Consider the following 23,606-nt stretch of genomic DNA (forward strand, 5'->3'; position numbering starts at 1 on the left):
CATTAAAATCAAAGGCCGGAACGGCCACAAAGGCGTCGAGCTGACATTTTCTTTTATAAAGATTGAAAAAAATGATAATCAATAGTTTGAATTTTTGTACTAATAGTCGTATATCAAATAATATATATTAGAATAAAAAAAAGTAAATGAATTATGTTTTGCGTTCTTTAAAAACAAAAATCACTATATTTCCATATAAAATAGGTTGTGATGCGTTTATAATACAATAACTCATCATAGTTACAAAAATCAAAGAAATTTCAAAGTTAAAAAACAATTATATTTTCTTTCTGCTTTAAACAGTCTTTGAACATTTTTCAAGGTGAATACATTGATTACAGTGTGTCTCTAATTATAATAATAAAACATACTTTTATTTATTTCAATTCCCGTTTGAAACAAGATTACCTATGGTATGGTTGTTTACAAACAAATCCACAACACGTGCTATATTTTGCTCGACCAAACCGACTGCATTATCGTGTTTATTTATTGCAACAAAATCACTAGATACGTTTAACGCTTACATTCATTTTGGAGGCCGTGCCCGATAACAAATAAATTTACATATCAAATTTTATTTCTATCGGGCACGGTCTCCAATTAAAATGTAATCGATAAACTAAAATAATATTTAGTGAATGTTTACACCTTTTGTATTCATCCGCCATTCTTGAATATTATGCAAAGAGTTATCAATAACCAGGGAGGCAAAGTTGGATTTTTTGTACACAATGTAGTTGAATTAGTGGAATAAAAATCTTGTAATACGTTTAATACTTTAAGGAACTTATTTTTTGTGCGCATTTAAAAGGCGGTGCAGTGCATGAATTTTTGGACGATTGCCAATCCAGACGATCGCTAGAAGGCTGCCGAGCATTAGCTCGACGCCTTAAAAACCAACATTGAACCAACAGTATCAAACATTCATAATTTATTGGAATTGGACAGAAATGAGAATAAGTATGACATCATGACAATATCAGATGATTATATACATCTATCACAAAAATTAAAATGTTTATCAATAGGAAACCATTACTAAAAATCAACAATAAATATTAACCAGGACAACAATGGACTTGCCATAACAAACATGTATAAATGCAAAAGAAAATCATTTAGGATAAGACATCAGTTGTTTCCAGTTGAACAAAGTGGTAAACAATTTCTGTCCCATCCTCCTGAAGCTTGGTGAGGGTGACTGGCTGAATACTCCCCCCAGGGGTCTGCATCAATAATCCCTCCCCCTCATTCTGTCGCCCCACTACCTTGGTGCCCTCCACCTGGATCTGGAGAGCTTGAATGGTGGACATAACATCTACATCTACAACCTCCGATGTCTCAGATACAGTAGGAACCATACTTGTCACAATTTTTGAATTCTGGGCATTTTTCATAATAAACCCCATAGATTTGGAGAGATCTTTGGGTTTCTTTTTTGTATCTTTCCCTTGACCATGCTGTTTTTTCAGGTGTTCCTTAAGCTTGTCGAATCGAGTGGTGCTGAAGGTGCACTGATCACACTTGTAAGGTCGATCATTGGTGTGTAACAGCATGTGTCGTTTCATGTTTTTGATGAGACTGAAGGACTGTCCACATATCTCACACTGGTGAGGTTTCTCCCGAGTATGGGTCAGCAAATGGTATTTCAAGTTTTGTCTTCGTGTCGCTTCAAAATTACACTCTGGACATTTAAAAGTCTCCCCAGTGTGGACCAGTTTGTGTGCTTTAAGCTGACTTTTGTGAGCGGTGGCAAATCCACACACGTCACACAAATGTTCTTTCGTGGTGCTGTGGGTCACCATGTGATTTTTTAGCGCATGCTTCCATTTAAATCCAGTGTCACAAATTTTGCATACAAATGGTTTTACCTTAGAGTGTTTGGGGTGATGAAAATTCAATTGAGTTTTAGTTCTGAATCTCTGATCACAGTATTTACAAAAATATGGCAGTGGATCTTCATGCTTTTTCATGTGATTTTCAAAGTCCTCCTTAGTTTCACCATTATACTCGCAAAGGTCACAGTGGTATTTTTCATACAGGTGCTCCTTTTTGTGAATGAGTAAATCTTTTGCTTTTTCACAGGTAAATTCACAATTGTCACATGTGTACTTTTTTGTACTTTTCTCGCGTTTATGGGACTGGCTATGGCGCTGATAATGAAACAGAACATTTGTTGTATATGGACAAAACACACAATGATACCTATCTCTGATTTTGTCAAATCCTAAATCTGAAATGGGATTGTCTTTGGACTTGGCAATAGATTTGAGTTCTTTCATTTTGCTTGTAAGTTTTCTTTTTCTGCCACTTCTTGTTGGAGATTCTGTAACATGTATTTCATCCTCTGTGTTTTCATCATTCATTTCTTCATCTGACTGCTCCATAGCACAACAGTTTTTCTCATTCAAAGGTACATCTTTTTCTGCTTCACTTTCAACAGCCCTAATTATCTTTCTTGGTCTACCTCTTTTTCTTTTAGGCTGGCAAGATTCACTCTCATCTTCAGTACACTTTGATACAATGGGCACACATTTGTCAACATGATTCGCTACTGCATGTTCTTGATTACAATTTCTTTTCTTCTGAGTTTCATCAGTTTCAAGAGGTAGGTGTTTTTCACTCACTTCCGATATATCATCTTCATTTCCCCCTTCTTTTTGAAACCACTCACAAAATGCTGTTAATTTGTATAAACACATAATTTTAGATATTTCAGCAATATGATTTATAATGTTTGATGTCACCGTGATTTTTCCTGAATAGAAGTAATCTACAATAAGACAAACAGCTTCACCATAAGAGTCTTTGTCACCAGTATTGTCAATATGGATTTCTATAATTTGTGGCGTGTTTTGAGAGAAAGCTCTTGGGTCATCTTCCCCCTGACCAAGGAAAGCGTGGAAGTAAGGACTTGCTGCCGCCAAGATGTTGGAATGCACACGAATACTGGTATCGCAAACTTTCAGAACAACATCACAAAACCTACTGCACTTCCTTTGCTCGTCTAATCTATTCATAAGCTTAGAAACAAAAGAATTTTCAAAAAATCTGGATTTTTTCACCTTGGACGCCGCCATTTTGGTATGCTCCCCAAACTTTTCTCTTATAAATCTGTAAAGATTAAACTAATCATCTATAAACTACGCCGAGAAAACACACTTGCAAATAAAATAAATCATAACAGTCAAATTATGAACTTTACCTTCAGTTATGCTTATTTTGCAAAAATAAATTGTTTAAAAAAAATGGCTGATCCCGTTATAATGTTCGTACATCGTTGCGCAGACGCAATTATCCTTTTCTGAAAAAAAAAACCCAACAACAACGCCGCGCTGAACTCTGCCTGGCACGCGTTTGAAAGTTATCTATTTATACTTATTAAGCAATATTTTATACATTTATCACGTATCAACGTTTCATTTTTTTTCTTTAAGGCTTAATCACCAACTTGAAATAAAAAAAAAAGTTAAGGATTAATCGAACGAATTATCAAAACATCCGTTGAGAAAATGAAAGTAGACAATCAAAACAAATAACGCGCTGATACTAAAACAAGTCCCACGGGGAAAACAAGTCCCACGTAAGTCCCATGTAATCCCCACGGCAAATGCGGCTATATATCGATATAATTATGATTGATTATGATTATATGTGATAAAATAATATTAATTCACACAACAAAATATTTTTATAAGCTTTTATTACGGATTTATCTACAAAAAATCAAAGATGTTGGTAAGGTAGATAACTCGTACGTAGAATTCATACGGTAGCAGAAGAAATCTATATGCCCGCCGTTTAATTGATGGATAATTTTAATTTTCTCCAACAAAATAAAATCTAATAGCAGTAAAAAGTTGACTTTATATTCATTAATTAACACAAACTAAGTAAAAATCAGGTAAGTAGACAACTCCTACGCAGAATGCATTAGCCCGCCGAGAAAAGAGCACTCCTGCCGCTTACCTGATGAGTTATTTTAATATTTTATATTTTCCAACTTAAAAATGGTCATATTAATAAAAAAAAAAATTATTATGCCTGTCACTGAGGCTTTTATGATAAATTATAATACAGTGAAAGATTTAAGAACTAGTCTATACGAAACACACAAGCCTGAAGGAATGTACATGTGTACGCTTAAATTACCTTTGTCGAATACCTACCTATATTAATGGATATGATTTTTTCATTACCTTAGTTTTTATTTTTAATCAACTGTACGAGGGTTGTCAGAAAACTTCGCAGACAGTGATTTACGGCAAAGTTACTGTGAACTTTGTAGGATGGCGTATGTTTTATTAAATGACTACCATTTGAAAATAAGTATGCAAAAAATCATATGAATTTAATTTTTTTTCCCCAAAAGATACAGCGATTTTTACTTTGCGTGAATTAGATTTACGGAGCAACATTTCGTATTTCCACGAAGTCAGGTAACGTCAAACAACTGAAAGTCAAACATGTTACTCTTTTTCAAAGTAAACACCTTTCAGTTCCACACACTTTTTAAGACATTTAACCGATTTATAAAATGCACGTTCATACCATTATTTGTCAAGCTTTTGTATAATGCCTTTTGTGGCATATCGTAGATCATTTAGGTCCAAAAATTTCTGTCTACGCAGTTTCGACTTTAGATGAGGTAAATAAGCGAAATCTATAAGTGCAAGATCGATCCGGCTGTGGGGGGGGGGGGGGGTGCTGCAAGGGCTAAAAAAAACCAGTTTTTCCATCTGTAAACCTCTGTGATTCAAGTTGTAAACGTTTTTCCTATAAAAAAAAAATAGTAGCATTCATAAGAACCCTTTGGTCTCCATCGGAGATTTTCCTGCGTGTTCACAAAATTAAATGACGGCCCGGTGCTCCAAGATGTCCATAAATAGTTTATGACTCATTTTTCAAGCGTTGTTCGTCCAAGTTCGGCGATAAAACGGTCAGAAATTCTTCAACTTAAAACTTTCATAAAATGACCCTCATAAGTTATTGTGATGTCATATGAAATATCGTTTATTTTTATGCACTTCAACGGTACATTTTCTTAATAAGGAAAAATGCGTACAAAATATGAAAAGTTAAAAAAAAAACAACTGACAGGCTCCGTGAAGCATATTCATCAAATAATTAAGCTGTATATTTTTTATGGTGCATTTAAAACAAACAAATCGTTTCATATTTCTTAGAAAATAAAAGTTAAATCTGAAAAGTTTCGCTAGTATTATGTAAATAGTCCGCTCACAATTTTTAAGTCAACTTGTCCGCGAACTTTTCAAATAACCCTCGTATACATTAATAAGAATTCAATAAGAATTATTGTGTTTTAAAAAAGTATACTGTTAAATATTATCATAACTTTTTTGTCTGACGCGAAAATGCGTGATCTTGATATCATTTAACTAAACCAATTAACGATTCAACAAATAACTATCAGATTATTATTAATATTAAAACGTAATAAAAACCATCCGTTCATCCAGAATATTTTTGAGGGGTATATTCAGGTTTGTTAAGGGAGGGGATCGAGGAAATCTAAGAAATTTGATTTGTTCCACGGGGGCGGAACTCCAACTCCCCCTCCCCTACCCCCGAATCCCATCTAGATTCAGCTCATGAAAAGTATGTGATCGAAAATCATCTACAAAGAAAAATTCTTACATCTTCTCCAAGTTTTTCAAGATGTAAACAGTTACTAACATTGTACAGAACTAATTATGTATATACGAAAATGTGCGTGCACTTTGCTTTAAACGTATATTCTTCCTCCATATAAATTTACTAAAATTATGAATTTTGGAGAACAAATAATTATAAAATCTGGAATGCTTACACAAGTACGTTAGCCTGTTCTTTTTCATATCTAGATCTAAGACTTTCACTGCCTAGTTCACCAAACTATATGTAAATCTTCAAGTCCTGATTTTGTTTCTAAAAACAAATATTATATACGTCATTCATAAGATTGTAGCAAAATTTTACATTGCATGATATCAGTGTAACCATTTTGGTTTCAATTTTCAATGGAGGTAAAAAAAAAAAAGCACCCGGTTCAATGTTTAACGTTGTAAAATGATTTAACTCAATGACATGGCAATCTTCTTGGTTAATAGATGTCTGGTCTGTTTCGTAAATAATAATGAATTATACTTTCCTTTGCAAAAACAATTTTGTTTTTCTGTATTTTATAAGCTTCTCGAAGATAGTAACACACATGTTTAAATGTTTACGGTTATAAATGTACTATAAAAATTATACTTAAGTTTGACTAGTTAAAACACTGATGGCTTATAATATTTTTTTATTAAGTGTTCAGTGTAAGTGTACATGAGATATATAAGGATTGAGTGTTATTCGTCTTCAATTTCATATAGATTACATAAAGATTACATATAAGTTTTAATTGGGTGTCAGAAACTCTGATAATCCTGTTGCATGTAGCGACCTTGCTCTATCAACGGGACTAATAAAAGTGGACTGCATAGTATTTTGAAACATAACTTTTTTGTGTTTCGTAGATCTACTCGTTCATAACTGTTATTTTTCCTAGTCACCTAAAACATTAGAGAGAGAGAGAGAGAGAGAGAGAGAGAGAGAGAGAGAGAGAGAGAGAGAGAGAGAGAGAGAGAGAGAGAGAGAGAGAGAGAGAGAGAGAGAGAGAGAGAGAGAGAGAGAGAGAGATGGGGTGGGGGTTGTGTACACGGTGTGCTTCACGGTCGTCTCCCAATATACAGGTAGGTAAAGGTCTATTGTTTCCTAAGCGACAAAAAACCCGTTCAATTCACACAGAATATACAAGAAACTAACACGTGTATATATACACGTGTATATGTAGATCCAACGATCACCAATCATCTTTGGACATGTAGCCCCCCCCCCCCTTCCACTAGCCCCACATATTATAGTAAAGTAGTAAAGGAAATAATGAGCAAGTTATTTTGTAATTAGTACATGATTTATAGAGATAAAAAAAAATACATTAATCAACGTGTTCGTGTTCAGATTGTGACAATGGTCCCGCTTCTTTTTTTTTCTTCTTTTTTTTTATACAAAACTCTGCGTGTAACCGTTTGAGGGAAAGTGAAGTGAATGATTGTTTGTCGTATGAAAAACATATGCACATGTCAATAAATACATGTATATACATTAAAAAATCAATTATAATTGGCAATGCAGCAATGCATTATTCTTACATTATTCTTGACTTTCTTTTTATCAGGGACGTATATACTAAGAATATACGTCCCTGTTTTTGTCAAATGTAAAACATTTCTCGACCTTCGATTCATTCTGTTCAATGTGATTCATTAAAATTGTCGGAATGACATTTTGCGTTTCGAACATTTAGAATGTGAATGTTGCAGTGGAACTCTTACCGACTCGCTACAAAAATATTAAAATATGTCTATCAGTTTGAAAATGATTGATATATTGGCACAGATTTTTTGTGCATGTCCTATAGCTATTTATTTTCAATCCCGTTTGCTTGATAGTTTTCTCAATAAATGCATTTTAATTGTATTGAATAAATACATGTACTAGAACAGTTAAACGCAGGTTCATCTACACACACACACACACACACACACACACACACACACACACACACATATATATATATATATATATATATATATATATATATATATATATATATATATATATATATATATCTCGATGTTTGTATGGTTTTTCCGTTCATGAAGAGAGAAAGAAAGAGAGAGAGATGAATGGAGAAGACGGAGAAAGAGATGAAGTGAAAGAAGGAGGGAAGACAAAGAAAGAGAGAAAGAAATGCATGTTTATAAATATACATACTTGTATACATATACGCTTGTGTGATTCTAGCAGTTATTATGAATAATTCGATAAAATAAGAAGTCGAAAACATTTATTTCAGTAGAAAGTTACTTTTAACATATGTATAGATTTCCATAGGTTTCCAAATAAATTGGGGGAATATAATGGAAATCTCGAGAAAACAGCTTGATTCATTGCTGAAAATTGACAAGCAAACAACTATATATTTATACATGTTTTCAAAGCCTTCTCTTTTATCATAAGGGTTTCGAAAATATGACGATCTCTGCTGGTTTCTATTTTTGAAACACGATTTTTCATTCATTATGTAGAAAATCCCCCATTTAAAACAGAGTTGGTCTTTAGACCCAAAGATCGTGGATCAGTCTCGTGAACGGTAAGCTGCCGTGGACTAGAATGTTCTTGCTGACAATAACAATTTAATAACAATACATGTATATGTTAGTATAACTCATGAACTTCCATCAAATATTTATTTCAGTCATCATTCTTTTTTTTTTTTTTGGAGTAGATGCAAGATCTTTTCTTTGACTTTTAGGAAGATTTTCACCACTACTGACAGACTTTTCATGAGCTGATCGAGATGGGATTCGGAGGATGTGGTGGAACCCCCCCCCCCCCCTCCCCCCTGGAAAAAAAATCTAATTTCGTAAATTTTCATCGTAAAATGACCAATAATATGCCTCGACCCCCTCCCCGGACAAACCTGAATACCCCCCCCCCCAAAAAAAAATACTCTGAATGAAGGCATGGTTCTGTCATGTAAATTTTGAATTTACTGGGTGGGTGTGAATACAAAATTTCCAACCTGTGTAAATTTTGTATGTAAACCCACCCAGTAAATTCAAAATTTACAACATGACGGTTCTTAGAGAGAGCAGAACTGGGTCAAACTTAAAAGGAGTGATATACGGACTATATAAAACTCGTATCACCCAACTTCATGTAATATAATAATTTTTTTTTTTTTAAACCTTTTATTGTCCCATCACTTAATATAAAGCAATATGTTTGGTGCCAGGGTTGGGGCCCTGGGATCACCAAGTACTAAGTTACATACAGTTATATATAAATATATAAACTTGTACACTTTCGTGAGAGGTTTTTCTCTTTAACATTTATACATCATTCATCCAAACACATGCATATGAAAATATGTAGACAACTATATTTTTACGTTAATCTTGCTTTTGCAATAGATAATTGTATTACATCATCTGTAACTGCATAAAAAATAATGATCCTTTTTCTTAAAACATTATCAGGTTCCATCGCTTGTTAAAACTTTCCATGTCACCATTTTTTTTATAAATATGTTTCTCACAGTGAAAGTAATAAACAATTTCCTCTTTAACCCTTTCAAATGAGGGTTTACAATTCTTGCTCCTACTTCTATAAATATGTTTTTTAATTATGCATATTATTAAATTAAATATATTGTAATACTTATAGTATTTTCCTAACAAAACATCAACTTTGTTTAGAGATATATCTATTCCAAACTGTTCTTTGAACCAAATCAATGCATTTTCCCAAATATTTTCAACAAATTCACATTCCCAGAAAAGATGACACAGTGTTTCTGGATATATCTTACAAAAACTACATAAATTTGTATTGGTAATGCCAATTTTACATAAGAATGTATTCGTTGCTAAGATTCTATGTATAATTCTATAATTGAACCATCTTAATTGTATATCATTGGTTATCTTAAAAAACAAAATATTTTGTTTTTTCCACCAAGAGTTGTCAACATTTAAGTTTAAAATATTTTCCCATTTGATTTCACTTTTTGGCTTTCTGTACTTCTGATTAATAAAAACATCATAGAAATCTCTACCACCTTGTTTGCTTTTTGTAATCAATTGTAAGAATTTTGGGAAAAAAGGTTGACTTCTTTGAATATTATCATAGTCATAATTCAAATGTAATTTTCTAATACAATCAATTACTCCAAAAAATAATGTAAATGGTGTTTTTAAATCAAATTTTGTACAAAATTCATGATATCCTAGCAAGGTTCCGTCCGTATTGTAAAAATCAAAAACAAACTGAATACCCTTTTTTAACCATGATCTATAACAGACACTTTTGCTGTTTATACATATATCTTGATTATACCATACTGGACTTAAAACAGATGTCAGATTATCAATGCATAGCCTTAAGTCTGATAAAGCTGAGAAAACATCAATCCAAAAAGCATTCTTGACATCTTTCTTAAACTTTCTATAAAAATCTACACCATATATAGCTAGATAACTTATATCTGGAATTAAATCCTTTATTAAATGCTTCCATTGTGAACTACAGGAATTATCAAAATATCTGCGAATCCATGTGATTTTTAAACTTTTACAAAAAGAGTCAAGACATGTCATTCTCATGCCGCTGTATTCATAACTTTGGCATATAATGTTTTTAGCTACCCTTGCTGTTTTGTTATTCAATATATAATTAAACAATAAGTTCTCAATTTCTTTGAGTTTTTCTTTAGGTGGGCTTGGTAGCGTCATCAATAAATGACTGAATTTGGGTATAAGCAAAGTCTTTACTACTGTTATGCGGCCTGCAGTAGTTAAAATCCTTCTTGACCATGATGATATTAATTTCTTAACTAATTCAATTTTTGGCAAAAAATTTAAATCAAACATAGTATTTGTATCTAAGTCTATGCAATATGTAACACCTAAGACTGTAAATGGTTCCTGTGACCACATTAGGTTTTTGTATTTTTCATATAAATTATTGCCAGTATAAGCAGTAGATCCAATCTTTATACATTGTGTTTTATCATAGTTTGGTTTCAATCCAGAAAATTTGGAATACTGGTTGACTAAAGATAAAGTTGACCTGATGGAGTCCTCTGACCCATCCATGAATAAGACAGTATCATCAGCATATTGTAATAATTTGTATTCCTTATCTTCAATAACAATTCCCTTAATTAGATTATTATTTCTAATCATTATACCCATTATTTCTGCGCAAAGTAAGAACAAGTATGGTGAAATTGGGTCCCCTTGTCTACAACCTCGTCCCATATGAAAAAAATCAGAAAAAATACCATTTTGAATAACACATAATTTAGGCTCTTTAAACAAAATCTTTATCCACTTTATAAAATTTTCACCAAAATTAAAAAAATGCAATACTTTGTAAATAAATTTCCAAGAGATAGAATCAAATGCTTTTTCAAAATCGACCAGAAGAATAAGACCAGGATTATTATATTCCTTACAATAGTGCATAATGTCATACAATAATCTAGAGTTTTCTCCTATGTATCTACCAGCAAGAAAGCCCTTTTGATTTTCGTGAATTATTTTCGTTAAAGTTGGTTTCATTCGATTCGCCAAGACACTAGAAAGCAGTTTATATGTAATATTCAGTAAGGTGATTGGTCGCCAGTTTTTTAGAGATTCCCTTGGCTTATTGCCTTTTGGGAGAATAGATATAATTCCTAGCTTTTGATTATAAGATAACTGTCCCATTTCATAACTATAATTAAAAGATTTGAGAATATAAGAATCAATATCCCTCCAAAAGAATTTAAAAAATTCTGCAGTAAAGCCATCTGTTCCAGGTGTTTTGTCATTCTTAAAATTTTTGAGGGCTTGAAGCACCTCTTGTTTTGTAATTTCTGCATCTAAAATTTCTTTTATTTTATTATTTATTTTGGGGACCTCTACTTTTTGTAGTAAATCTTTTAGGTTTACATCATCAAGATCTTGATCTTTATTTGCATACAGTTGTTTATAAAACTTTTTTACTTCTTGTAATATTTCTTCTTGTTTATTTATATGTTTACCCTCGATATCCAATTTGCTAATATTTTTGTTAACATAATTTCGTTTTTCTAAAGCACAAAAATATTTTGTAGGTTTTTCTCCATCTTCTATCCACGTACAATGACTTCTTAGCAAAAGCCCCTTTAGTTCATATTTTCTTATTTCTTCCAGATCTCTCTCAAGGTCGTTTATCATATCTAAATATAGTGGCAAATGGTTATCAGAATACATATCATGTAAAATTTTTAAATTATTACTAATATTTACTTTATGTTCTCTCCTTTCTCGTGTTAATTTTGACGACATTTGTATTGCCATATCCCTTATTTTCATCAATAAAACATCTAAAAATAAGTTGTCTGGAATTTCCAGTGTTGATTCATTAATACGGTATTCATTATCAGTTTCTTTAATAATTTTTTTAACATTTGTTACAAAGTCTTTATTCTTGAGTAGTGAATTATTAAAACGCCAGAATCCCTTTCCCTTTTTAAAGTCATTTATAGTGATGTCTAATTCAATAATAGAATGGTCAGTCCTATAACCGGGTAGTATGTGTACATTATCAATAATTGATAGGAGTTCCTCTGACACAAGGAAAAAGTCAAGTCGAGCTTGCTTTACAGGATTTTTTCTACTCCATGTATATTTTCTAACATTTGGGTTTTTGATTCTCCAGGGATCTACTAGATTGAACTTTGATTTTAGTTTTTCTATTTCAATTTTATTTTTTGGATTATTTTCTCTTAGATAATTAAAACAATCTAATTGGTAATCTTGCACAACATTCCAATCCCCACACATAATTATAAAGTCAGTATCAAAAAAGTCATTTATTTTATCACTCAACTCAGAATAAAAATTAGGATTATCCCTATTGGGCCCGTATAAATTAACTAGCGTAATTGAGTACTTGTTATCTATCATTATATTTGATATAATGAAATTTCCTTCATTATTGCTAAAAACTTTTAAAATATTTATTTCATTTGTGTTATTAAATAAGGTTAATGTTCCTCTTGCATCCGATTTACCCGGGCTTATAAGCGTCTCATTACCCCATTGAGCATAAACTGAGTTTTTATCTAATTCCGTACAGTGAGTGTCTTGTAAACAATAGATGGATGATTCATGACTTCTTAAATAGTTAAGAACATCTTTTCTTTTCATGGGATCATGTAACCCTCTGCAGTTTACAGAAGCTATTTTACACTTAGTCATTGATAAATTGTAAACTGTATTGCAAGTAAGCACCTATGCATGATACATTCACTCAACCCTTTCACACATGCGTCAAAAAAGACAAATACTTCCTGTATGGTAATGTAACAAAACATGTCATGAAAAACTATATAATGTACAGATTTGGGTCTCGCTAGTTTAAAGTATGTTATGAAATTCTAATTAAGATAGTAAACCTTATCTTAAATACATTGAAATGAGAAAACCATGTAATTACTTATATAAACTCATACACAGGGGGACAGAAAAAAACAAAAACAAAAAAAAAACAAATGTAAGTCCCCATGCGTCGTTACTACATATCAAAGGGTATGTCACCTTTATTTTAAACATACTTCAGGGCACAGAAAAAAATAATAACAAGTGTAAGTCCCTATGTTTAGTTACATTATACTACATATCAAAGAGAATACCTGTAAATCTTAGTTTAATAACCAATACCTTGGGACTTGTAAACTGTGTAATTGCTTATATAAACTCATACACGGGGGACAGAAAAAAAACACAAGTGTAAGTCCCTATGCGTCATTACTACATATCAAAATGTATACCTGTAACCATTATTTTAAACAATCATACTTCGGGGCACAGGAAAAAAACAAATGTAAGTCCCTATGTCTTGTTTCATACTACATATCACATCCATGAACACCGGAATATTACATCTGTAAATTCATACTTTGAGGCACAGGACAAAGAGTATACATCGTTATAATGAATAACGCACTTGCAATAGATTTCTTCTCTTAAATTATTTGGTATTCTCTACTCACATCCATGAACACCGGAATATTACATCACAAAATTATCACGTTTTGCGTAACTAAACAGAAGCCTTATAATATAATAAATTAATCACAGCAATACGTAAACTTCTCTTCTGAACATAATCATAAGGCAATATGTTAACATTACAGCCACCTGAAATAATTTACAAATAAAATGACATAACTATAAATGGCAGGCGTGCATTTTCAATCCACAGTCGTAAGAATTCTGTGTAGAGTTTTCCCTTTATTTTTAAGTCATTCGCGCTTTTTTTTCTAAATTTGCGTAAAGAAATTAATAATTTTATCTATGCATTTTTTAGTACAATGAAATAAAAGACTAACATACAAAAAATAAATAAATAAATAAATAAATAAATAATAAATAAAATAAAAAAATTAGCAATTAGTTGTTTAGATTATGGATTCTGCGTTATTTTTTTTTTTACTTTCATGATTTTTACAGTGAGTGTTAATCAATAAATGTGGTATTTTTTTTTTTATCAATATTAATAGCGAGCGCAGCTCGCCGGCGCTCAGCGCCGGTGAGCGAAACGAGCTCTAAGAACCAGTGTGCGCGGGAAAAAGAACGAGCTAAACTTACAGTTCTTCAAACAAAATTTTTTGTCTACGTCCCATAATGCTCTCTAATGTTTTCACCCGTGGTGCTATGCCAAAAATGGCCGACTTTTAACTCGTGACTTAAAGTTTGAAGACACGTTTTGAGTGCCGCATAAGCTTTGGCGAGACCCAAAGGATTTGTTACATGCTTCCATACCCTCGTATTGAGTCGAGAAACGTGAACAAAGACGAACAAAGTCATGGATGACGTCACAGTGCACTCGTGCTATATTTCCCGCGATAAATTTAGAGGCGGATCAAACATCTGTAATGAGTGTACTAGCTATTTCAGTAAAGACTGCGATACCTGCCTCATTGACATATGATTAATTTTGTTTTTAATTTGTTTTAATATAGAGATTATATAAATATATACTAGCAAGAGCCATACTTTACTGTCATATCGATCCATTTAAAGCTTATTGTACATGCATGTACAGTAGGCAGGTATATATAAGTATATGAGAAGGGAGGAAATAAACAATGGGACATTTTGAACTAAATAAAAAGGAATAAAATGAAAAATAAATAAACAGTTAAAAAATTTATGTAGATATTGCATATAGTCAGGCCATTAAATTTAAAAGTGGGAAATTACACACCTACAAACAGGGACCAGGCTCTCTCTCTCTCTCTCTCTCTCTCTCTCTCTCTCTCTCTCTCTCTCTCTCTCTCTCTCTCTCTCTCTCTCTCTCGGGGTAGGGGTTTGCGCTGTATATGTATCATAACCATTAAAATTAATACTTTAAGCATACCTATTGTAGAGCAATACTCTCTCAAAAATTCTTTAACGTTCGTTGATACCTAAATAACACTAGGTTGACAATGATGCAAGGTATTTGTAATTCTTGCTGCGCTCGCCAGAACGGTAGCACCGTAACACATATTATGATCATTTTTTAAGTTAGAAAATAAAAGTAAAACATTAAGATCGCCCATCAGTTAAGCGGCAGGTGTGCTCTTTTCTCGGCGGGCGAAAGCATTCTGCGTAGGAGTTGTCTACTTACCCAACTTTTACTTAGTTTGTGTTATTCAATTAATATAAAGTCATTTTATTTTATTGCTATCAGATTTTATTTTGCTAAAGAAAATTTAAATTATCCATCAATAAACGACGGGTATACAGATTTCTTCTGCTGCCGTACAAATTCTACGTACGAGTTATCTATCTTTACCAAAATCTTTGATTTTTCGTCGATAAATCCGTAATAAAAACTTATAAAAATATTTTGTTGTGTGAATTAATATTATTTTATCACATTTGATCATAATCAATCATAATTATATCGATATATAGCCGCATTTGCCGTGGGACTTACGTGGGACTTACGTGGGACTTGTTTTCTCCGTGGGACTTGTTTTAGTATCACCCCAAATAACGAGAAGTTTGAATGACGATATTGTTAAACCACGGATGCTGTGATGTAAGCGGAGAATGAGTTTTATTCGAGATAACCGTATTAGTCGTGGTTTAAAGCAGGCTCTTGACTCTGTTGAGGATGTACAGGACAGGTTCTTAGCAGAGGAGGAAGAGGAGTTTGAAAATTTCAGCGAAAACTTAACTCTCAAAATAGATAACCAGGAAGTACCAAAACAAAGTATAATGCTTGTTACCAAGTAACATTCTAAAAGATAAAATTCAACATAGTAATGGGTTTAGTGACGAAATATACAATGATAGCTGGTATAATAAAGAGAATCGTAATCTTTGAAAAAAGATATCATCAGTTCTTTATATAGTATATATATTATTGATTAATCATATGTACACCCTTTTTCATCAAAGAGTCTAAAGTTCATTTTCAACAACACTTGATTATTTTTAATAGTGTTGATAAATGTTTAATATTAGACAGCTTGTTCCAAAGAGAACAGAATCTTTACACTGTAATTATTGATTTGATGTTTAAATGATAAACCGAATGACATTATCATTTAACAGTTGGACATTCTTTCTATACTCTGTCCCGAGTTTTTGCTTCCACCACTTTTTGCATGATATTTCAATAATAGTATTAAATACCTTTGTGCTCAAACTACGTTCATCCACTAATATAAAAAATGTCCAGATTATCTGTTTTGAAACGCCCCCTCTACCGCTTCAGGTTTCAATACACATCCCGAAATTGAAAGTCTACGGAGATTTTGCATTGCAACAGTCATTAATAAGCCCGGATGATAACGTTAAAAATTTGCGCGATGTATTCCGAGTGTATTCCGAATGGAGAAAAGATGTAAACATTCCCCATTATAAATCTCCTTAAGGAATCTGTTTTCGTTCCTGTGAATTTTTCTGAGTGGAAAGGGATAATTGTTCAGTGAAGATATCTTGGGTAAATTCCCTTTTAACGATTTCAACTGTATTTCTTTCACAGGTATGTGTAATTTTATTAAAAATCATCAAAAAGCGATGGAAGCAATAACTTGGGACAGACTATAATAACATGTAATTGTGGAAGTTTTCCAAACTTTCAATAGATGTTATTGATTAATTAATTACCAAAAATGTTAACAACCATGCATGTATAACACTCACATAGAAATTTGCACTCAATTAATATGTAGATATAAAACTACCGGTATGTAGTCATGGACTGTTTTGTAGGTCAATATTCTATGAAATTACTTTAACATTACATTTGATATTATTTTACAGAGCATGAGAAAAATTCCTGCATTGTTAATGTTAAGGGAGACAACCCAGGAACAAGAGCAGTAATATTTGAGGTGATCAAAGCAGAAAAAGTGAAAGAAGGAAGATCTTCTTTTGTGGTACTTGTTTCTTTTTTGATATTTTATATTGAAAAGGGGGGTGTTGTGAAAATTATATTAACAATTTCATTTTTTATACAAATTAAGAGATTATTAGTTATTTGTTTGTTTGTTATTTCAGCAATATACACTTTCCATTGGTTCAGAGGGAGAAAGGGACAGCACTCCTGGAACAATAGAAAAAAGATATTCTGATTTTAGTGTTCTAAATTCTAAACTTAAGAAAAAGTTTCCAAAGGAAATGGAGCATATCTCCTTTCCTGGAAAATTGGTAATTGGAAATTTTACCAGTGAAACAATAGCACAGAGAAGCAGGGCATTTGAGCAGTACCTTACTCACATATTCACAGTAGATTGTCTGCGGTTTTCTGATGAATTCAAGGATTTCCTTTACCAAAGAAAAATCCAGGAAGGTATTGAAAGGTTGCAGAAAAATGATTTCTCTCATTGTGTAAGCATTATGGAAAAATACCTCCCAGTACAGGAGAGCATACAGGGCAATCAGCACAGCGATGTTGTGTGCACACTCTGTGTGCTTTCACTGTGCCACCAAAAACTAGGAGACAGAGAGGCAGCACTAAAATATGCAGAATCCGCATTGTCCTGTATGAATATCAGCAGCACTGACTGTTTCCTGGTGCCCCTGCTGCACCACACCATCTATCTGTGTTGGTTGTTGAGTCGTGAGAAGTCGCACCTAGAGGCCAGGCTGGCTCATCTAGGGGACAAGGGAGGTAAATCTGAAGAACTCATTACTGTGATTTTAAATTATACAAAATTTGATTCGGTGTGGTATGGTGAAAACTGATTTTTTTTTCTGTTGTGTTGAAGGTCAAGATCTAGTAAATGAGTTGATACTGTCTTGTTTATGATACATTGTACAAATGTAGATCCATTATGGTAATGTAATTGACTTGTCCAATCTTTACAAGCTGTTAGTGATATAAGAAATGAAATGTTTTCTTGGCAACCTATACACTCAGGAAGACCTTGATCATGCCAAGAGGTAAAGGGAAAGTAATTGATGCACATGTCTTTGATATCTTTGTTAGTTTGTAGATTGATCACATTTTATTATATAAAAATTTCTAAACTATTCATAATTTGGTATTAAAGAACTTTTATGAACTTTAGAATTAGACGTTGTAAAATGACATAATCTGAATATACTAATAAAGGTTTTTTTTTCAAAATACTGACATATACATATTATCAGAAGATGTGAAATGCTATTAATGGTTGCTTTCTAAAATACTCTCAGCAACTTACCAGTTTCTTTCCAACTGTAATGAAAATGCCAGCATAAAACATTTTTTATCACCTTTACATAAAATTTATGCTTTGATATAACTTATTTGACAAGGTATATATTATTTTACATATATATTCATATCTCAGGTTGCAGAAACCTGTAGGCACGGTACCTTTCAATGACTAGATCTTGATCGATATAGTCTGCAGGCCATGGAAATGGTTTAGTATTCTACATCAAATGTGTATGATTGTGCAAATTACATTTAAATTTTATATAAGTATTAAACTGGTGCATATTTTTCTTCATTGATATTTGCTTATTGAAGTACAAGTAATACATGTGCATTATGACATTCTTACGAGGTGGTTGCATAATATACATATTTATTTTATGCATGGTAAAATTTATATTTTACAAGGTTTATTTTAATTCATGTGTGTACAAATATATTACAGTAGTATTTTTGACATGTTATTTTTTTTCTCAAATCATACAAACTCTTCAATATATATATACACAGGTATACATTATTTTTCATTGCCATACTATAGAACATGAACAAATTTTTATTGTAAGTCTAGGATATTGTTACGTCTATTATAATCAAGAAACTGCAAGAAGTATGAAAACAGTAGATTTGTTATACATGTAAAAAATATTGCTTAACATTTATTGTACATTTAGAATTGATCTAGTACATGTTCTTAACACTACATGTACTACACACTACAAACACTGAAATACAGATCTGAAAGAGTCTACATGTAGTATTAATAAATTGGGTGAAATGCAATATTATATTATTTTATTATTATAATTGTGTTGACTCTTTTTATGCATTGTATAATGTTTTGACGTCACAATGTTTTGACGTCATAATCACGTCTTCAACAGTTTGTTTGTATAACGTTGCCTACCTAACGTCACGAGATTGACGTCATAATGTTCTTGTTTACTTTGTTTTTAAATCTACTGAAGAGCCCGGTGGGGCGAAAGCGCTATAGATAAAAGTTGTTTGAGCATTGGACTTATATATATATATATATATATATATATATATATATATATATATATATATAGAGGATATCTATATTGTGTGATTTTATATTTGCTTTATCTAACGAGTTGAAATGGTGTACATATATTCGCGAGGCTTGCCGAGCGAATATAACCATTCAACGAGTTGGATAAAGCAAATATAAAATCACACACTTATAGATGTTCTATTTATCTCATACAATTTGATTTATATTATGAAGCTTTTGAGACAGTCCCTTATGTGACCCGAATTGGGTTTTTTTTCAAAGATAAAAACGATGATGCAACGTTGTGTTATGCGGCTATTGTGACCTTGCGCAATACAATTTTGTACGTCATTCCTGAGATAAATCTAACTGTTTTAATGTAAAGTTTCACTGAAATAAACCTTAAAATAATTTTTTAGCTCTAAATAATTTTTCTTAGAGCTTTTTCACTTGATTAAATTGAAATTCCGATTAGAAGACTTGAATAATCAAGTTTGTTTACATAAACAAAGTTGCGAATGCTCGTTAGTTTGAATTGACTCGAACGAAGAACAGTTGTTGATGTTTAATAAAACAAACACTAGGCTAGCCTTATGATTCGAAATTGAAAATAGTGAATAAGGATGCTTACTGGTGGTGGAATAAAAGTCTTATGAAACATTATTTCGGTAAGTTATTGTATATAAACACAACCAGAGCGCTCTGTTTTCATCGCGTCGCGTCGTCAGGATGTAGCCTAGCTACTCCTTGATAGTTGTTTTATTAACTTCACAAAGCAAATTGAAAGTTGGAAGTGGGCTAAACTTATCAAAAATCTTGAAAAACAAGAAAAAAGGGTCTTGTGGTTACGGTTATGAATAACTTTGCAAAAAAGGTGTGTGTGTGGGGGGGGGGGGGGGGGGCTACTCAATTAAACAACGTGAGGAAAGCAACAATACCAAAATTCCTTTTGTTCTCACCCACAACCCGAGGAATCGCAACATGTTTAAATCAGCCAAACAGTTTTTCCCTATTCTACAACAATTGGAAAACTTAGAAGAACTGATCCAGCCTAATGATATACTTCACAGCAGACGGCAACCTCCTAATCTGAAGAACATTCTTACCAAAGCCAAATTCACTTCAAACCACGTAAAACCAACTGTATCTAAATGCGAGGATCCACGATGCGGGACTTGTCCTTTTCTACAAACCGGCCCATCCATAATGTTCAAGAACGGTATGCATTTCAACGTTAATTCAACAATGAATTGCAAATCCAAGAACCTGATTTACTGCATGACGTGCCCTACTTGTGGTGACAACTATATAGGACAAACTGGAACCAAACTGGCAGATAGAGTGCGCGTCCACAAGCAGCAGATTAGAGACCCATCTGTGAGGAACACACCATGCAGCGGCCATTTCGATATATGCGGAAAGGGAATGTTTTATATTTTCCCTTTTTATAAAGTGAAAGAAAACAATGAACAATTGCGTAAAGCTAAAGAAAATCATTTTGTTAAACTGTTTAAAACTAAGTTAAATTCTTAATATTTTGTATTTTTAACACCTGCATAATGTATATAATTATGTACAAGAGACACTGGACTTTTATTATTATAATTGTGTTGACTCTTTTTATGCATTGTATAATGTTTTGACGTCACAATGTTTTGACGTCACTATGTTTTGACGTCATAATCACGTCTTCAACAGTTTGTTTGTATAACGTTGCCTACCTAACGTCACGAGATTGACGTCATAATGTTCTTGTTCACTTTGTTTTTAAATCTACTGAAGAGCCCGGTGGGGCGAATTAAGAAATGAACTCAATGTCTACCCAAGTTATACTCGTATAACCTGGGTTGGGGCAATTTACGCTTTATAATCCGCGAAGCGGATTATAAAAAAGCGTAAATTGCTCCAACCCAGGTTATTTAAGAAATGAACTCAATGTCTACCCAAGTTATACTCGTATAACCTGGGTTGGGGCAATTTACGCTTTATAATCCGCGAAGCGGATTATAAAAAAGCGTAAATTGCTCCAACCCAGGTTATACGAGTATAACTTGGGTAGATATTGAGTTCATTCCTTATAATTTAATTTTCTGGAATTTGCTGTACAAATTGAGTCCGTTTTACTTTTAAAAATGATATAAATCTGTTCAAAATTCAAACGTAACGTCAAGTGAATTAGCGTTGGTGCATTGTGACGTGTCTTGTGACGTGCAAACCAGGTTATACAAATTTAACTAAATTTTTCTATCCAATCAAATGCCGCGTTACAACCAGAATTAAATTATACGAGTATAACTTGGGTAGATATTGAGTTCATTCCTTATAATTTAATTTTCTGGAATTTGCTGTACAAATTGAGTCCGTTTTACTTTTAAAAATGATATAAATCTGTTCAAAATTCAAACGTAACGTCAAGTGAATTAGTACGTTGGTGCATTGTGACGTGTCTTGTGACGTGCAAACCAGGTTATTTAAGAAATGAACTCAATGTCTACCCAAGTTATACTCGTATAACCTGGGTTGGGGCAATTTACGCTTTATAATCCGCGAAGCGGATTATAAAAAAGCGTATATATATATATATATATATGTAGATAAATAAAGCCTTGGTACAGCAAAAAATACTTAAATAAATAAAACAGAATGCGACAGTACTTAAATAAATAAAACAGAATGCGACAGTATATATATATTTATTTATTTATTTATTTTATACTTAGGTGTTTGGCTTTATATAATATATGACATTGATTAATTTATTGTTATATTCAGTAGTATTTTCTCACTATATAACTCTATATAGATGAATAGTTAATAATTGTAATATAAGCTCGTCCGAAAAATATTGACCAGTCAATATTTTTTTGATATTGACCGGCTAGGAATAATATCTAGAGAACATTCCCTCTATTTCAAATAATCGCCTCTGATTTGTTGATTCGTAAACGATGACGCGAATAACTCTTCGCGACTCCAAAACAAGGTGACGTCATAAAAGACAGTCAGTCAAGGCAAGTAAACAACGGAGGCGCAATGCGACGTTTTGCTATCATAACGGATATAAGGATTTGCGAATTACTGTGAAGTAAAATCAGGTAGAACATCAGTATGTTAATTCTTACGGTCGGTGGAATATCACCAGTGGCCGTTTGATGCTGAGGATATTTGGGAAATGAACTTTGCACAAAATTGAATTCGTGAATTCTTTGTTGAGCTGAGAAAATTACGGCGATCTGTTTTCAATTAATTTCTTAAATTTAGGTTTGTTTCTTCATATAACAAAACAAATGTTGACTGTGTTTTCGGGCAACATTGATTATATTAGCCCCCTTGGGACGAAAATATTGCCCTCCGCTTCGCGTCGGGCAATATTTCGTCCCTCGGGGGCTAATATAATCAATGTTGCCCTCAACCCCAGTCAATATTTGTATACTGTTATAGATTTCAATGACCTATCCCCTATATAAAATTTTCAAAGTACTGTTATATCTTATAATTAAAACCATGTATTGACTTGCAGGCACGTAGCATCGTTTTTGAAAGTGGGGGGGCCAGACTCATCCAAAAAATCTTGACAAGCCCAAAAAAAAAAAAAAAAAAGAAGGAAAAATTTAAGTTTTTCAAAATCCTAATCCGGGGGGGGGGGGGGGGGGGGGGCTGGCGTACTATATAGCTTCAATTTCACTACACATTTCCTTATTCTCATATCAATTTTTTACATACTCCAAAAAAGTGGGGGGGGGGGCAAACTCAATGATAATTCCATTTTTCATATGTAAATTTTAAAAAATTTGTTGCTGCGAGAAAAAGTGGGGGGGGGGGGGGGGGGGCAGGGGGCTGGCGTACTATATAGCTTCAATTTCACTACACATTTCCTTATTCTCATATCAATTTTTTACATACTCCAAAAAAGTGGGGGGCAAACTCAATGATAATTCCATTTTTCATATGTAAATTTTAAAAAATTTGTTGCTGCGAGAAAAAGTGGGGGGGCCAGGCCCCCCCCCCCCTGGGCCCCCCCCCCCCTGATGCTACGTGCCTGACTTGTGTCACCTTTATGAATATAAACCATTCTTGGAAGTGAGTTATGTATTGTTGTGAATTTCAATTTAACAAAGAAGGTGCGGTAGCCGTAAATTAAGTGTTGAATCACGTATCCAGGTTTATTTAAAGTTTTCTTCGGCATGTTTTGATCATTAACAGCTGGATGGTCGTGGCCATTTTTAGGCTATATTAATCTCCCTAAAAAGAAGAGCTCTGTATAAGGATAGAACAGGATATTAAATTTTCAAAACTAAAATTTATGGAT

At 32.8% G+C, this 23,606-nt stretch overlaps 2 protein-coding genes across 2 annotated transcripts; one reads left to right on the forward strand and one right to left on the reverse strand.

The window, feature by feature from the left end:
- Positions 1–917: 917 nt before the first annotated feature.
- Positions 918–3,355, reverse strand: LOC105331829 (putative zinc finger protein 66). Its single transcript, XM_011434188.4, has 2 exons — positions 3,209–3,355; positions 918–3,117 (listed from the first exon to the last, which is right to left on the reverse strand). Exon 2 carries the CDS (start codon positions 3,081–3,083, stop codon positions 1,122–1,124), a length of 1,962 nt encoding a protein of 653 aa, XP_011432490.3. The 5' UTR covers positions 3,084–3,117; positions 3,209–3,355; the 3' UTR covers positions 918–1,121.
- A 99-nt stretch (positions 3,356–3,454) lies between these two features.
- On the forward strand, positions 3,455–19,292 carry LOC105331828 (sorting nexin-20). Its single transcript, XM_011434187.4, has 4 exons — positions 3,455–3,535; positions 15,618–15,843; positions 16,902–17,017; positions 17,139–19,292. Exons 2-4 carry the CDS (start codon positions 15,681–15,683, stop codon positions 17,823–17,825), a joined length of 966 nt encoding a protein of 321 aa, XP_011432489.3. The 5' UTR covers positions 3,455–3,535; positions 15,618–15,680; the 3' UTR covers positions 17,826–19,292.
- Positions 19,293–23,606: the final 4,314 nt, after the last annotated feature.

Source organism: Magallana gigas, chromosome 3, assembly GCF_963853765.1.
Source record: "Magallana gigas chromosome 3, xbMagGiga1.1, whole genome shotgun sequence".
In the NCBI taxonomy this organism is placed as follows: Eukaryota; Metazoa; Mollusca; class Bivalvia; order Ostreida; family Ostreidae; genus Magallana; species Magallana gigas.